The 18468-nt window shown below is 40.0% G+C and overlaps 1 protein-coding gene across 1 annotated transcript in view; it reads right to left on the reverse strand.

Moving 5' to 3' along the window:
• Nucleotides 1–14883, reverse strand: part of LOC129560802 (protein LEG1 homolog) — a 53270-nt gene extending 38387 nt beyond the window's left edge. Inside the window, exons 1-2 of the mRNA XM_088840481.1 lie at nt 14830–14883; nt 14444–14528 (exon numbers count right to left, since the gene is read on the reverse strand). Of these exons, the coding sequence (XP_088696607.1) occupies nt 14444–14528; nt 14830–14883 (139 nt within the window). The remainder of the gene's footprint in view (nt 1–14443; nt 14529–14829) is intronic.
• Between the last annotated feature and the right edge of the window lie 3585 nt (nt 14884–18468).

Consider the following 18468-nt stretch of genomic DNA (forward strand, 5'->3'; position numbering starts at 1 on the left):
TTGGCAAAGTAATGTCTCTGCTTTTTAATATGCTATCTAGGTTGGTCATAACTTTCCTTCCAAGGAGTAACCGTCTCTTAATTTAATGGCTGCAATCACCATCTGCAGTGATTTTGGAGCACAAAAAAATAGTCTGACACTCTTTCTAATGTTTCCCCATCTATTTCCCTTGAAGTAATGGGACCAGATGCCATGATCTTAGTTTTTTGAATGTTGAGTTTTAAGCCAACTATTTCACTCTCCTCTTTCACTTTCATCAAGAGGCTTTATAGTTCCTCCTCACTTTCTGCCATAAGGGTGGTGTCATCTGCATATCTGAGGTTGTTGATATTTGTCCCGGCAATCTTGATTTCAGCTTGTGCTTCTTCCAGCCCAGTGTTTCTCATGATGCACTCTGCATATAAGTTAAATAATTAGGGTGACAATATGCAGCCTTGGCGTACTTCTTTTCCTATTTGGAACCAGTCTGCTGTTCCATGTTAATTTGTAACTGTTACTTCCTGATCTTTATATAGGTTTCTCAAGAGGCAGGTCAGGTGGTCTGGTGTTGCTAAAATAAAATTGGACTTCCCTGGTGACTCAGATGGCAAAGAGTCTGCCTGTGATGTGGGAGAGCCAGGTTCGATCCCTGGGTCAGAAAGATCCCCTGGAGAAGGGAAGGGCTACCCACTCCAGTATTCTTGCCTGGAGAATCCCATGGACAGAGGAGCCAGGTGGGTTATGTCCATGGGTTCACAAAGAGTCAGACACGTCTGAGCAGCTAACACACACACACACACACAATAAACTAAAAATGGAAAACCGTCCAGAAGTTGTTGAACAGTGAATGGGTAAACTAGAATGTATAGTTTATCATAATGGAACTCTAGTCAATCATAAAAAGGAACAAATTATTGATTCAGGAAACAAAAATGAGTCAAGTGCATTTTGTTAAACAGCAAAAAGGCAAGAACTACATGGGGTGTGATATTCGTCATGTGACATTATGGAAAAGACAAAAATATGGGCTGAAAACCACATCTGTCATTGTCAGTAACTGGAACTGGAGAAAAGGCTGAGTACCAAAGGGTAGTAGGAAGGGGTAAATATTTCTGTAACAGAATTGATGTATGTGATACTATGGTGCCGGGGACACATGTGCGCATGCTCAGCCATGTCTGACTCTTTGCAGTCCTCTGGACTGTAGCCCGCCAGGTTCCTGGGTCCATGGGATTTTCCAGGGAAGAATACTGAAGTGAGCTGCTGTGCCCTCCTCCAGGGGATCTTCCCGACCCAGGTATCAAACCTGAATTTCCTGTGTCTCCTGCACTGCGGGCAGATTCTTTACCACTTGAGCCATCTGTGAATGTGATGGGGATATGACTCTATGCATTGAAGAGATGGACCTTTGTTAGCAAAGTAATGTCTCTGCTTTTTAATATACTATCTAGGTTGGTCATAACTTTCCTTCCAAGGAGTAAGCATCTTTTAATTTCATAGCTGCAATTACCATCTGTAGTGATTTTGGAGCCCACGAAAATAAAGTCTGACACTGTTTCCCCATCTATTTACCATGAAGTGATGGGACCAGATGCCATGGTTTTAGTTTTCTGAATGTTGAGCTTTAAGCCAACTATTTCACTCTCCTCTTTCACTTTCATCAAGAGGATTTTTAGTTCCTCTTCACTTTCTGCCATAAGGGTGGTGTCATCTGCATATCTGAGGTTATTGATATTTTTACTTCTAGTAAAAACATATATAATATACATATATATGTATATGGGTCTCATTTACAGCTTTCATATTTCAATGATTTTACTTAAATAAGTGGTGTGATTAGCTTCAACATTGACATAGTAAAATGCATTTTTATTTTATATTTCTTTTGATTCTTTTCCATGTTTCCTGAACCAAGAGAGTAATTATCTGTATATGTAAAATATTTTTGCACTTTATTTTTTAAGAGGATTTATTTACTTATTTTATTTTTTCACTGTGATGGGTCTTCATAGCTATTATGTGGGCTTTCTCTAGTTGCACCCGGTGGCGGCTACTCTTCATTCTTATGTGTGGGCTTCTCATTGCAGTGACTTCTCTTGTTGGGGAGCACAAGTTTTAGGTTTGCAGGTTTCAAAAGTTGTAGCACATGGGCTCAGTAGTTAGGGTTCCTGAGTTCTAAACCAAGGGCTCAGCTGTTGTGGGCTATGGGCTTAGTTGCTCCCCGGCATGTGGAATCTTCCTGGACCAGGGATCGAACTGGTGCCCTATGCATTGCAAGGCTGATTCTTGGTCCAGGCTTCCATTGGATCACCAGAGAAGCCCCCTGTACTTTAAATACGACCTTAGTTTTCCAAAAGTATAATGACCTCATGTTTCAAAGGGAAAAAAAATGTGCATACTTCTCTTCAGAATTGTATATTTTTATCATGTTGGAAAATGATGTCACTAAAGGCAGTGCTTCCCATGACAGTTCATTTGTTAGGTTTATCAGGTTTAATTAGTTGTCACAGTCATGTGACTTGACTTACAAGAGCAAATATCTATTTCAATATCACTTCTTTAATAGTGTGTCCAACATTTTCAAATCCAGGAATTGCAGGTAGAGTCCTTTTCAAGGTCCATGTGTCTCTCTGATCCTTCTTTGTCCTCACTTCTGTCTAACCTAGCCAGGAAAGGTTCTCTGATTTTAAAGGCCCATGTGGCTAGACTTGGCCCACAAGAATAATCCAGTATAATCTACCCATCTGAATGTCTATACACTTAATTCCATCTGCAACCTTAATTTCTGTATCATATGAGGTAATTAATATATCAAAAGGTTTTATAGATTAGGGTGTGGCCCTCTTCCTGGACCCTAAAGCACAACATCAGGTGTCTTGCTCAGGAGGTTACAAATATAAAAATGCTACCTATGACTTAATGACGTACTTTGAAGTTGAAATAGGTTTCTTATCAGAGAATTTTGATGCAAACTTCCCAAGGTTTTTTATTAGAAAATTCTAATGCAAACTTCTTGCAAACGTCCCAAATGTCTGACCACAGTTGTTAGAGAAGAATAAGGGCTTCTTCTCTTCCACATTACAAAAATTACATGTTTCCTTCTTGCAGTGATCAAAGCCAGAACTCTCCTAACAAGAAAATCAAGGAGATGTAGTTCCCATGCCAGTTTAAGGGATATAGATGATGATGAATCAACATGCAACACGTTTGTACAGTCCATATAGTTGTCAGTTCAGCATATGTAACATCCTTCTATCCTTTCAAATACCTATAAAAACAACATCATGATCAAACATGATGGCAGCAACCCTCTTACAAAAGAATTAGGTTCTTCTACTCTCCAGAAGGTGGGAAATCCAAGTTTTGTCATTCAGTCTCTGTACCCGTCTTTGGTTGGTTAAAGATCGCTCCCCTTTCAGTTCATTAAAATTCCTCCTTTGACATTCTGTAACACAACTACCAGTATTTCAGGTCAAACTTCCAAGAAATTATAGGAGACAGAATAGGGGGAAACCAAATAAAATACAAAAATATATAAACAGACAAGGAAATATATGCCTAGTTTCTATAGTAGCATTATTGAAACTGGTCATGGGAAAGTTAAAATTTGCTTTTCCATACTCATTCAAATTCTGGTCTTGGTTGTATAACTGGGAGAATAACTCAACCTTCTATTCTTGAAGTGTCCGTACTGTAGTAGTATTGGCAGAACTGTAGTAGTATTGCAGAACTCTCCTATTAATTATTGTCACTAGTTTTAAAAGTACTAAAAAGCTACCTAGTTAGTCACCTGGAAAACAGACACATTTCTCCTCATTCCTTATACCAACAATCCTCACTCCCCTGGATAATGAATATCAGTCACCTAGGAAATACTACAGTATACTTTTTTGGTGATTAGGAAATATAAGATTCCAAACTGACTGAATAACAGCAGTTATTTTGGTTCAATAGAGCTTGAGCCTACAGCATTTAAATCAGCAGAGCACAAAACTGAAGGCATGAGAATAGAAAAATGTATGTTTGTAGCCCATTAGAGGGGAAGCTCAGTGGTTAAGTTAAAAGTTAATCACTTCCATTCTCTATACTTGGTTCACAGGCTGAGAATTCTGATGAGAGAAAGTCACCACTTCATAAAATTGATTTATATTATATAACGTGCTCCCTAGGATATCACCTTAACTGTATGAGATAAGGTTTAAACAAGATACAAGCTCTTTCACAGTTATATCATGTTTGTTTCTTCTGGTGAAGACAGTGAATCCCTTGGTTATTTACCAGTGAAACAAACACCTTTATCAGAAACAATGCAATATGAACTGTTTAACCAATATTTAGGTCATTCCACAAATCTACAAAGATGGTATTGGCAGATTTTACCTGGGTAAAGCAAATGCACTTAACAGAATATGGTTCAATTTTCAATGAGTGTAAACTCTTGCACCTTCTATGATGGAAGGAAGTGAAGTCACTCAGTCATGTCCGACTCTTTGCGACCCCATGAACTGTAGCCCACCAGGCTCCTCCATCCATGGAATTTTCTAGGCAAGAGTACTGGAGTGGGTTGCCATGATGGAAGGAAGCTACTGCAATTCATTGGCTAGCAGGGAGTCTGGTGATACTGTGAGGGTGTAGTACCCTACTGGGGGCTTAGAAATGTCTGCTTATTTTCTGGTTGACCATTCAGCATATCACCTTACCTGCCTCCTCAGAAATCTGTATGCAGGTCATAATAGACTTAGATGCATACCAGACCTGTATGCAGTCATACCAAAACACCTTTCCAAATTGGGAAAGGAGTACGTCATGGCTGTATAGTGTCACCCTGCTCATTTAACTTCTATGCAGAGTACATCAAGCGAAATGCTGGGCTGGATGCAGCATAATCTAGAGTCAAGATTGCTGGGAGAAATATCAATAACCTCAAATACACAGATGATACCACCCTTATGGCATAAACTGAAGAGGTTTAAAGAGCTCTTGATGAAATGAAACGAGGAGAGTGAAAAAGCGACTTAGAACTCAACATTTAAAAAACTAAGATCATGGCATCTGGTCCCATCACTTCATGGGAAATAGATGGGGAAACAATGGAAATAGTGACAGACTTTATTTTCTTGGGCTCCAAAATCACTGCAGATGGTGATTGCAGCCATGAAATTAAAAGACGGTTACTCCTTGGAAGGAAAGTTATGACCAACCTAGATAGTATATTAAAAAGCAGAGACATTACTTTGCTGACAAAGGTCCATCTAATCAAATTTATGGTTTTTCCAGTAGTCATGTGTGGAGGTTAGGTTGGACTATAAAAATGCTCAGCACTGAAAAAATGATGCTTTTGAACTGTGGTGTTGGAGAAGACTCTTGAGAGTCCCTTGGACTGATAGGAGATCCAAACAGTCCATCCTAAAATAAATCAGTCCTGAATATTCACTGGACATACTGATGCTGAAGCTGAAACTCCAATATTTTGCTTACCTGATGCAAAGAACCAACTCTTTGGAAAAAGACCCTAGTGCTGTAAATGATTGAAGGCAGGCCGAGGAGGGGATGACAGAGGATGAGATGGTTGGATGGCATCACTGACTCACTGGACATGAGTTTGAGCAGGTTCTAGGAGCTGGTGAAGGACAGGGAGCCCTGGCATGCTGCAGTCCATGGGGTTGCAGAGTCAGATACGACAGAGAAACTGAACTGAACTGATTCAGCAGAAGTAATATTCAGATCAGCTTTAGTTAGAGGAAAATTAAGTTGTTGAAATATTTGCATGATATCTCCCAAGTCATCTTCACCACTAATGTCTTTTTTAAGTCTCTTACTACTGACATTGAGGTAGTGTAGATCCGTACCTATGGCCATCTAAGCAAAGTGAAGGAGCAGATGCATTATTTAAAATTTTTCCCACTGGAATATTCCTCCCCCTCCATTTTCCATCAGGTCCATACTTGAAGATTATGGGAGTCTGTTTCCAGTGTAACATGCAAACCTAACAGGTACTCAGACAATGTGGAGAGATTTTTTCCCTTCTTCTTTCTACATCATCTGAAATGAGATATTCTCCATGATTTCAGAGGTGTGGACTGGAGGAGAAATAACAATGTGGCAGGAAAAGATGTTTCTAACTTCTTTCCCATGATGATTTCCCATTATGACTAAATGGCTTTAGAGGAAAAAGAGACAAATTATGATTATCACTAGGGTATTCCCATTTGAATACAGAGTTCCAAAGTATAGCAAGGAGAGATAAGAAAGACTTCCTCAGAGATCAATGCAAAGAAATACAGGAAAACAACAGAATGGGAAAGACTAGAGAGCTCTTCAAGAAAATTTAGAAATACCATCTTTCTAAATTCCATATATATGCGTTAGTGTACTATATTGATGTTTTTCTTTCTGGCTTACTTCACTCTGTATAATTGGCTCCAATTTCATCCACCTCATTAAAACTGATTCAAATGCATTCTTTTTGATGGCTGAAAAATACTCCATTGTGTATATGTACCAAAGCCTGAACCCTGTATAAGAAACTGCAAAAGAGACATAGGCATATAGAACAGTCTTTGGGACTCTGTGGGAGAGGGTGAAGGTGGGATGATTGGGGAGAACGGCATTGTAGCATTTATATTATCATAAGTGACCAGTCCAGGTTCAACGCATGATACAGGATGCTTGGGGCTGGTGCACGGGGATGACCTGGAGGGAGGATATGGGGAAGAGGGAGGTGGGGGGGGGGGGTTCAAGAAAGAAAACACATGTACACCCGGGGCGGATTCATGTCAATGTATGGCAAAGCCAACCAATATATTAATGTAAGGCAATTTGCTCCAATAAAATAAATTTTAAAAAAAAAGAAATACCTAGGTAATATTTCATGTAAAGATGGGCTTGATAAAGGACAGAAATGGTATGGGCCTAACAGAAGCAGAAGATATTAAGAAGAGATGAAAAGAATACACAGAAGAACTGTAAAAAAAAGAGCTTCATGACCCAGATAATCACGGTAGAGTGATCACTCACCTAGAGCCAGACATCCTGGAATGTGAAGTCAAGTGGGCCTTGACGATGAACAAAGCTAGTGGAGGTGATGGAATTCCAGTTGAGCTAGTTCAAACTCTGAATGATGATGCTGTGAAAGTGCTGTACTCAATATGCCAGCAAATTTGGAAAACTCAGCATTGTGCATAGGATTGGAAAAAGTCAGTTTTCATTCCAATCCCAAACAAAGGCAATGCCAAAGGATGTTTAAACTACTGCACAACTGCACTCATCTCAAACGCTAGTAAAGTAATGCTCAAAATTCTCCAAGCCGGGCTTCAGCAATACAAAACCATGAAATTCCAGATGTTCAAGCTGGTTTTAGGAAAGGCAGAGGAACAGAAGATCAAATTGCCAACATCTGCTGGATCTTCGAAAAAACAAGAGAGTTCCATAAAAATATATATTTCTGCTTTATTGACTCTGTCAAAGCCTTTGACTGTGGATCATAATGAACTGTGGAAAATTCTGAAAGAGATGGGAATACCAGACCACCTGACCTGCTTCTTGAGAAACCTGTATGCAGGTCAGGAAGCAACAGTTAGAACTGGACATGGAACAACAGACTGGTTCTAAATAGGAAAAGGAGTACGTCAAGGCTGTATATTGTCAACCTGTTTATTTACCTGATATGCAGAGTACATCATGAGAAATGATGGGCTGGAAGAAGCGCAAGCTGAAATCAAGGTTGCTGGGAGAAATATCAATAACCTCAGATATGCAGATGACACCACCCTTATGGCAGAAAGTGAAGAGGAACTCAAAAGCCTCTTGATGAAAGTGAAAGATGAGAGTGACAAGGTTGGCTTGAAGCTCAGAAAACATTCAGAAAACTAAGATCATGGAGTCAGGTCCCATCACTTCATGGCAAATAGATGGGGTAACAGTGGAAACAGTGTCAGACTTTATTTTTCTGTGCTCCAAAATCACTGCAGATGGTGACTGCAGCCATGAAATTAAAAGACGTTTACTCCTTGAAAGGAAAGTTATGACTAACCTAGATAGCATATTAAAAAGCAGAGACAATATTTTGCCAACAAAGGTCTGTCTAGTCAAGGCTATGGTTTTTCCAGTAGTCATGTATGGATGTGAGAGTTGGAGTATGAAGAAAGCTGAGCGCCGAAGAATTGATGCTTTTGAACTGTGGTGTTGGAGAAGACTCTTGCGAGTCCCTTGGGCTGCAAGGAGAGCCAACTAGTCCATCCTAAAGGAGATCAGTCCTGGCTGTTCATTGGAAGGACTGATGCTAAAGCTGAAACTCCAATACATTGGCCAGCTCATTCAAAAGGTTGACTCATTGGAAAAGACACTGATGCTGGGGGGATTGTGGGCAGGAGGAGAATGGGATGACAGAGGATGAGATGGCTGGATGACATTACCGACTCGATGGACATGAGTTTGAGTAGACTCTGGGAGTTGGTGATGGACTGGGAGGCCTGGCGTGCTGTGATGCATGGGATCGCAAAGAGTCAGACACGACTTAGTGACTGAACTGAACTGAGCAGTCTGAACTCAGGTATATTTGCAAACAAGATGTACACATTCAATTTCATGTTTCAAATAAGATTGAATTAAAAATAATTGAGGTATTTATTTGTTATGATTGCTCAGATTGATCATTTAATATATATATAAATCAGTATATAGTCCCTTTTTGTATATATAGCCTTTGAGTGTGTGGATCATAATAAACTGTGGTAAATTCTGAAAGATTGGGAATACCAGACCACTGCCTCTTGAGAAAGCTATATGCAGGTCAGGAAGCAACAGTTAGAACTGGACATGGAACAACAGACTGGTTCAAATTGGAAAGGGAGTATGTCAAGGCTGTATATTGTCACCCTGCTTCTTTAAATTATATGCAGAGTACATCATGAGGAACGCTGGGATGGAAGAAGCACAAGCTGGAATCAAGATTGATGGGAGAAATATCAGCAACCTCAGATATGCAGATGACACCACCCTTATGGCAGAAAGTGAAGAGGAACTCAAAAGCCTCTTGATGAAAGTGAAAGAGGAGAGTGAAAAGGTTGGCTTGGAGCTCAACATTCAGAAAACAAAGATCGTGGCATCTGGTCCCAATACTTCATGGGAAATAGATGGGGAAACAGTGGAAACAGCATCAGACTTTATTTTGGGGGGCTGCAAAGTCACTCCAGATGGTGATTGCAGCCATGAAATTAAAAGACGCTTACTCCTTGGAAGGAAAGTTATGACCAACCTAGGTAGCATATTCAAAAGCAGAGACATTACTTTGCCAACCAAGGTCCATCTAGTCAAGGCTATGGTTTTTCCCGTGGTCATGTATGGATGTGAGAGTTGGACTGTGAAGAAAGCTGAGCACCGAAGAATTGATGCTTTTGAACTGTGGTGCTGGAGAAGACTCTTGAGAGTCCCTTGGACTGAAAGGAGATCCACCCAGTCCATTCCAGACGAGATCAGTCCTGGGTGTTCATTGGAAGGACTGATGCTAAAGCTGAAACTCCAATACTTTGGCCACCTCATGTGACGAGTTGACTCACTGGAAAAGACTCTGATGCTGGGAAGGATTGGGGGCGGGAGGAGAAGGGGACGACAGAGAATGAGATGGCTGAATAGCATCACCGACTCGATGGACATGAGTTTGAGTGAACTCCAGGAGTTGGTGATGGACAGGGAGGCCTGGCATGCTGTGATTCATGTGGTCACAAAGAGTTGGACACGACTGAGCGACTGAACTGGAACTGATTGTAACAGTACTCCTGTTAATCATTCTTCAGAGTCTTGATTCATCAGAATGTCCCAAATCCCTAAGTTCAAACAGTTAATGATTCAAGCCCCTAAGCCCAGACAGATGATTTCTCCTCTCCAGATTTTTTGAGTAATCTGGCTTCTTCAGTAGATTACTCTGCAGGGACAAAAGCCATGTTTTGAAAGCAAAAGTGTACAGCCAAGTTGACATCTCTATTGTAAATAGATGAAAGTGTTCCTTCTTTTAAGTGAGCTTATCTTGGACTTACTAAATGTAAATGAATTGCTGGAGTTCTGACAATTTGGGCACAGGAACAAAGTTAATGTTCTGTGTCTGCATGTCTACAAGCATGAACTCAAGGTCCACAATAAGATGAGCTAATTGAGGAGGCCCTTCTTTTCTAGAAAATGTTCTAAATGCTTCTTATTCATTAGGTTTTCCAATAAGTCAACTGCTATATTTTGATTGTTAACAATGGGAGAAAATACTTGCAAATGAAGCTATGCATAAAGGATTAAACTCCAAAATATACAAACAGCTCATGAATGCATGCTAAGTCCCTTCAGTCATGTCTGACTCTTTGTGACCCTATGAAGTGTAGACCACCAGGCTCCTTGGTCCATGGGATTCTCCAGGCAAGAACAGGAGTCGGTTGTCATGCCCTCCTCCAGGTGATCTTCCCAACCCAGGGATCGAAACTAGATCTCCTGTGGCTTCTGCACTGCAGGTGGCTTCTTTATGCCAGGCCACAGGGGAAGCTCCAATCAACTATAGAGTTGAAGCAAAAACAACAACAACAACACCAAACAAGCCAGTTAAAAAATAGGTGGAAGACCTAAACATTTCTCCTAAGAAGATATACAGATGGCCAAGAGGCACATGAAATGCTCAACATCACTAATTGTTAGAGAAATGCAAATCAAAACTACGATGAGGAATCACCTCACACTGATCAGAATGGCCATCATCCAAAAATCTACAAACACTAAATACTGGAGAGTGTGTGGAGAAAAGGGAACCCTCATGCACTGTTGGTGGGAATGTAAATTGATATAGCCACTGTGGAGAGAAGTGTGGATGTTCCTTAAAAAGCTAAAAATCGAACTCCCATATTACCAGCAAACTCACATTGGGCACATACCCTGAGAAAACCATAAGTCAAAAGGAAACATGTACCCCATTTTTCATTGTAACTCTGTTTACAATAGCTAGGACATGGAAACAATCTAAATGTCCAATGACATTTGAATGAATAAAAATGTGGGACCTATATGCAAAGGAATATTACTTAGCATAAAATGTAACAAAATTAGGTCATTTTTAGAGATGGAGTTGGACCTAGAGTCTGTCATACAGAGTAAAGTAAGTCAGAAAGAGAAAAACAAATATCATATATTAATGAAAATATGTGGAACCTAGAAAAAATGGTACAGATGAAACCATTACCAGGGCAGGAATAGAGATGCAGATGTAGAGAATGGATATATGGGCACGGGGGCAGGGAGCAGGGGAGGATGGGATGAATTGGGACAGTAGGATTGACATATATATATACTACCGTGTATAAAATAGATAGCTAATGGGAACAGGGAACTCCGCTTGGTGCTGTATGATGATTACATGTGTGGGATGAAGATCTAAGAAGGAGGGGATATATGCACACATACAGCTGATTCACTTCATTGTACAGCAGAGACTAACACAGCGTTGGAAAACAATTTTACTTCAATAAAAATAAAGTAGGAACAAAACACAGCAAAACAAAGGAAGCAGGCGTTCTCCTAGACACTACTGCTGCTGCTGCTAAGTCGCTTCAGTCATGTCCGACTCTGTGCGACCCCATAGACGGCAGCCCCCCAAGCTCCCCCATCCCTGGGATTCTCCAGGCAAGAATACTGGAGGGTGTTGCCATTTCCTTCTCCAATGCATGAAAATGAACAGTTAAAGTGAAGTTGCTCAGTCTTGTCCAAATCTTAGCGACCCCATGGACTGCAGCCAACCAGGCTCCTCCATCCATGGGATTTCCAGTCAAGAGTACTGGAGTGGTATGCCATTGCCTTCTCCTAGGACCAAAAAATTGAAAAAGACATTGTTCCTGCTCCTTGGAGCTCAGTCTGTAGAAATACTGATAAGCAGGTAAGTGACCATCGCCTATACAAAGAAAGCTTTCATAAGTACAGCGTACCATGAGAATGTAGAGGGAAACACAGCTGGAAAGGAGAGTCAGGGATTATTTCTTATACTACAGCCATATGGTTTTGAAAGGACCCCATTCCTCATTTAGATGCTACTCTTCCCTAGGACAGGGAAATAATAGCATTTAGTGTGGGATGGGAGGAGAGAAAGAGGAAAGGGGGAAGATAAGGTGAAAGTCTCTGGACAAATTACAAAAATATCAACCACAAGGAAAAAATGTCATATATCCATGTCTGGTTGACAATTTATGTAGTTGAAAAACTTGCTTATAATTATTTGAGCCTAGGTCTTAATTCCATTAAATGTGTAAACAGTATATTTTTGCATGTTTAATATTCACTTAAATATCATGAGGAGGTAACTCTAGGAAAGGTTGTTATAATAGGTTGTTAGGTGTTTAATAGTTTACCTTGGTGGAGAATGACATCATTAATGAGAAAACTATTCATGGTTTGTTTTATTCCTGCTTTAAAAACACGCAAGTGTGTATACACCCGTAGTTGCTTTATTTAGGTTACTCCACTTATAGGAATAGTGTGATTGACCATTAACATATTAAAATTCATATTTCATTAATAATAATTTATTAAATTTCTCTTTCATGCTTCAGTTGGAGCATCCTTATATATTTTCATTAGTATATAGATAGCTTATATTTTATGTGATTTTAAATTACTGCTTATAAAGTAGGTGCTATAAAGTATTTGATGCTAAAAGTGGGTCAGTCAGTCAGTACAGTCACTCCGTCATGTCCGACTGTTTGTGGCCCCATGGATTGCAGTATGTAAGGCCACCCTGTCCATCACCAACTCTTGGAGATTACTCAAGTAATGTCCATTGAGTCGGTGATGCCATCCAACCATCTCATCCTCCGCTGTCCCCTTCTCCTGACTTCAATCTTTCTCAGCAGCAGGGTCTTTAAAATGAGTCAGTTCTTCACATCGGGTGGCCAAAATATTGGAGTTTCAGCTCATTATCAGTCCTTCCATGAATATTCAGGACTGATTTCCTTTAGGATGGACTGGTTGGATCTCCTTGCAGTCCAAGGGACACTCAAGAGTCTTCTCTAACACCACAGTTCAAAAGCATCAGTTCTTCTGTGCTCAACTTTCTTTATGGACCAAATCTCACATCCATTCATGACTACTGGAAAAACCATAGCTGTGACTAGATGGAGCTTTGTTGGCAAAGAAATGTCTCTGATTTTTCAGATGTTGTCTAGCTTGGTCATAGCATTTCTTCCAATGAAGCAAGCTTCTTTTAATTTCATGGCTTCAGTCACCATCTGCAGTGATTTTGGAGCCCCCCCAAAATAAAGTCTGACACTGTTTCCACTGTTTTCCCATCTATTTGTCATGAAGTGATGGGACCAGATGCCATGATCTTAGTTTTCCAAATGTTGAGTTTTAAGCCAACTTTTTTGACTGTCCTCTTTCACTTTCATTAAGAGGCTGTTTAGTTCTTCTGTGCTTTCTGCCATAAGGGTGGTGTCATCTGCATATCTGAGGTTATTGATATTTCTCCCGGCAATGTTGATTCCAGCTTGTGCTTCTTCCAGCCCAGCGTTCCTCATGATGTACTCTGTATATAAGTTAAATAAGCAGGGTGACAATATACAGCCTTGACGTACTCCTTTCCTGATTTGGAACCAGTCGGTCAAGTCTGATATAATTCTTTAAAAAATAAGGGAAGAAAATAAGATAGGAAGAAGAATCTAAAATTTGTGGCTTTGACTTTGTGTAAGCATTTGTGGGGAAAGTGAGAAATAGGTTTTTTAGTCTGTAAACCTAGTGATCTTTTCCCTGCTCTGGCAAAATATTTGTATAAATTATTGCCAGGTATGTAACAGACTAAAAACCTTGTTCAAAGAAAAGTTGCGACATTAGAAGAAATGACTGAAATTTTCAAAATTTTGGTATTTGTTAAATTCAGATTCCTACACAAGAGAGGGATTTAAACTGAATGTAGTCAATCTGTAAGCAGAGTTATAAGAGACTACCCCTCTGCTCCAAGAAACACTCTCTGCCTTGAATACATAATACAAAGTGACCAAAACCCAGGTAATTTGGGACCTTCCATGCCTTCATTTTCATAAGGAAAGTTTTAAATTAGAAATGCTCTTTCTATTGCATATCATTTAGTAGGAACAGAAAAAGAGGTTTTTTGTTTGTTTTCTTTTTTTTTCCATTTATCATTAATTCTACCATGAGGAGTTCACCTGGATCAGATTGGCAGGACCACAGAACACTAAAACGCTGAACACTGGTTAACCAGGAGGTACAAGGATTTAGGTTGGCTTCCTTGGAAGAGGGAATTGGCAAGACTGTTAGACTTGTGGGGAAAGTACAAATGCAACTATGAGAGTGATAGGAATACAGCTGGTGACAAAGACCACAAACTGTTCTACATGTTCACTTTCTCCTTTCTCTCACAGTAACATACATAACTCAATATGTTTTATACATAATACTCACTGCATCATTTTTGCTTCCATATTCATACCTTGAACAAAGCTCCTATTTTTCAGCATCTCTGTTGACAAGACACAGTCCAGTGCCGTGCCGAGTGGAATGCGAGCAGATTCTATCTACACATGAGCAGACTCATGTGTAGAACTTCCAAACATATCTTTCAAGCTTTAGGGAACCTTCCCTTCATTGCTGTCAACTGGAATGTAAATGTAAAATGAATGAAAGTCATCTTGTATCCTGTAGGTGAATTCTAAACTAAAGAAGTGAAGAGCAGAAAGATAAAAGAAACCTCAATTTTATTGCTAATTTTATATGAACAGAGTGCTTACTGTGCACTCTGCCCCACCACCTGAAAAACATGAGGACTGTCTTACACCATCAATACGGACTGCTCTGCTTTCCTTCCTTGGAACTTACTCTGAAACCATTCTGTATAATAAGCACACTATTGAATAAGACTTCACTTAACATGTTATTCTAAAGTAGTATTAATTTGATCTTTATTTGATTCTAACAGGGTATTTTTTATTAAAATACATAACTGCCATTAAAGTAAGGATTTATTATTTAAACTGATTATCTCTAAATTTAACTGAGAGAAAACCTGTGCTGGATAAAAACTAAGTTGAGAAAGTTCAGTTCAGTTCAGTTCAGTCGCTCAGTCGTGTCCGACTCTCTGCGACCCCATAAATCACAGCATGCCAGGCCTCCCTGTCCATCACCAACTCCCGGAGTACACTCAAACTCATGTCCACAGAATCAGTGATGACATCCAGCCATCTCATTCTCCGTCGTCCCCTTCTCCTCCCGCCCCCAACCTTTCCCAGCATCAGAGTCTTTTCCAGTGAGTCAACTCGTCGCATGAGGTGGCCAAAGGATTGGAGTTTCAGCTTTAGCATCAGTCCTTCCAATGAACATCCAGGATTGATCTCCCTTAGAATGGACTGGTTGGAACTCCTTGCAGTATAAGGGACTCTCAAGAGTCTTCTCCAACACCACAGTTCAAAAGCATCGATTCTTCGGCGATCAGCTTTCTTCACAGTCCAACTCTCACATCCATACATGACCACGAGAAAAACCATAGCCTTGACTAGACGGACCTTGGTTGAAAAGTAATGTCTCTGCTTTTTAATATACTATCAAGGTTGGTCATAGCTTTCCTTCCAAGGAGCAAGCGTCTTTTAATTTCATGGCTGCAACCAGCATCTGCAGTAATTTTGGAGCCCAAAAAAAATAAAGTCTGACACTATTTCCAATGTTTTTCCATCTATTTCCCATGAAGTGATGGGACCAGATGCCATGATCTTTGTTTCCTGAATGTTGAGCTTCAAGCCAACCTTTTCACTCTCCTCTTTCACTTTCATCAAGAGGCTTTTGAGTTCCTCTTCACTTTCTGCCATAAGGGTAGTGTCATCTGCATATCTGAGGTTATTGATATTTCTCCCAGCAATCTTGATTCCAGCTGGTGCTTCTTCCAGCCCAGCGTTCCTCAAGATGTACTCTGCATAAAAGTTAAATAAGCAAGGTGACAATATACAGCCTTGACGTACACCTTTTCCTATTTGGAACCAGTCTGTTGCTCCATGTCCAGTTCTAACTGTTGCTTCCTGACCTGCATACAGGTTTCTCAAGAGGCAGGTCAGGTGGTCTGGGATTCCCATCTCTTTCAGAATGTTCCACAGTTTATTGTGATCCACACAGTCAAAGGCTTTGGCATAGTCAATGAAGCAGAAATAGATGTTTTTTGAAACTCTCTTGCTTTCTCCATGATCCAGCGGATGTTGGCAATTTGATCTCTGGTGCCTCTGCCTTTTCTAAACCCTGCTTGAACATCTGGGAGTTCACGGTTTACATACTGCTGAAGCCTGGCTTGGAGAATTTTGAGCATGACTTTACTAGCGTGTGAGATGAGTGCAATTGTGCGGTAGTTTGAGCATTCTTTGGCATTGCCTTTCTTTGGGATTGGAATGAAAACTGACCTCTTCCAGTCCTGTGGCCACTGCTGAGTTTTCCAAATCTGCTAGCATATTGAGTGCAGCACTTTCACAGCATCATCTTTCAAGACTTGAAATAGCCCAACTGGAATTCCATCACCTCCACTAGCTTTGTTAGTGGTGATGCTTTCTAAGGCCCACTTGACTTCACATTCCAAGATGTCTGGCTCTAGGTCAATGATGAGAAAAGTTATATATTATTACTAGCACAAATATATGCTTTCATATAACAAAGTTACCCATACATATACAAGACAACACAAACTTAGGTGACCGAAGAATTATTCTTACAGATGGAGGAACACAGCACATGGAAAACTGTCACTGAATCCAGGAACTCAGCAGGGTGAAAAAATATAGTTCTATATTTTTAATATTCTCAGATGCCTTCAGATTTGAAGCAGGTTTTTCATAGGATAATTCCCAGAGTCAGACTTGCAACCTGACTAAATATCTGCCCACATCTGTTAGAGAAGAATAAGGGCTGCTGCTTCTTCTCTTCCTGTATTTTAACTATTTTGGGGTATAAAAGGGCAATATTTTGTTTTAAAAGTAGGTAAGACATTTGGTATGTTGAAGTTTACATTGTTCTAAGAATTGAGATTCCTATAATGAAAATGTAATATTGTCATAATAATGTTACTATAGTGTGATGTATCATGATCAATTCTCTTCAATAAAGTATTGATGAATACTCATCTAGTCCTTTCTTTAGAAGCTAAATTAAAGATAAAATTGCAACATCTTGAAGGATGGAGAAGGAGGGATTTAGTTAACTGAAATTTCCAATTTATGAAAACTCTCTGTATAGATATAACTGTGGAAGCAGTTTTTGCAGAGTTGATCAGAAACAATTTTGTGGTTCTTAAAACTGAACTTTTGTTGTCCAAATGTAAGGCTTATTGTAGAAAGCAGACATGGTTTAAATTTGATTATGGAAAACACAGGTTTATTGCACTTTTATTTTTTTTTTATCTTTATAACAGGTTTATTCTTTTTTTTCTTTTTTATTGGAGGTTAATTATATTACAATATTATATTGGTTGGTTTTGCCATACATTGACAAGAATCTGCCCCGGGTGTACGTACGTTCCCCTTCCTGAACCCCCCTCCCACCTCCCTCCTCCCTTTATCCTCCCTCTGGGTCATCCCCGTGCACCAGCCCCCAGCATCCTGTATCATGCGTTGAACCTGGACTGGTGATTCATTTCACATATGATAATATACAGGTTTCAATGCCATTCTCCCAAATCATCCCACCCTCACCCTCTCCCACAGAGTCCCAAAGAGCGTTCTATACACCTGTGTCTCTTTTGCTTTCTCGTATACAGGGCACTTTTATAAACCAGGTTATTTTTTAGATGTTATTACATTCAGTTCAGTTCAGTTCAGTGGCTCAGTCGTGTCCGACTCTCCACAACCCCATGAATCATAGCACGCCAGGCCTCCCTGTCCATCACCAACTCCCGGAGTTCACTCAAACTCATGTCCACAGAGTCGGTGATGCCATATTACATTAACCGCTGTATTTTTCCTAGATTCTTATTCTAACAGAAATACTACCACCTAAGTATATACTGCAAATCTGATTCTAGCCATTATGAATATGATACACTTTGAAAGCTTTTCAGTTCATTCCAGATGTGTATCTTACACCGGGGGTGTACTTGCTCATTTGCTCTGCTTTTTTTTACTCTTTGCAACTCCTCAGACTGTAGTTACCAGGCTCCTTCCAATATTGCCTAAGCTTTTTCCTGCGTTTTAAGCATGAAAGACATTACATATATTTAACAACCACAGAGTTCCTCCCTCATTTATAAGACCAAAATTACATGCATAAATAAAATTGATTTTTGGAGTGATTTTACTGTTGCCTAAATATTAATAGGAGAAGACAATGACACCCCATTCCAGTACTCTTGCCTGGAAAATCCCATGGATGGAGGAGCCTGGTGGGCTGCAGTCCATGGGGTCGCTGAGAGTTGGCCATGACTGAGCGACTCCACTTTCACTTTTCACTTTCATGCATCGGAGAAGGAAATGGCAACCCACTCCAGTGTTC

Source organism: Moschus berezovskii, chromosome 10 (genome assembly GCF_049115385.1).
Source record: "Moschus berezovskii isolate FMDL1 chromosome 10, NW_MosBer_1.0, whole genome shotgun sequence".
NCBI lineage: Eukaryota > Metazoa > Chordata > Mammalia > Artiodactyla > Moschidae > Moschus > Moschus berezovskii.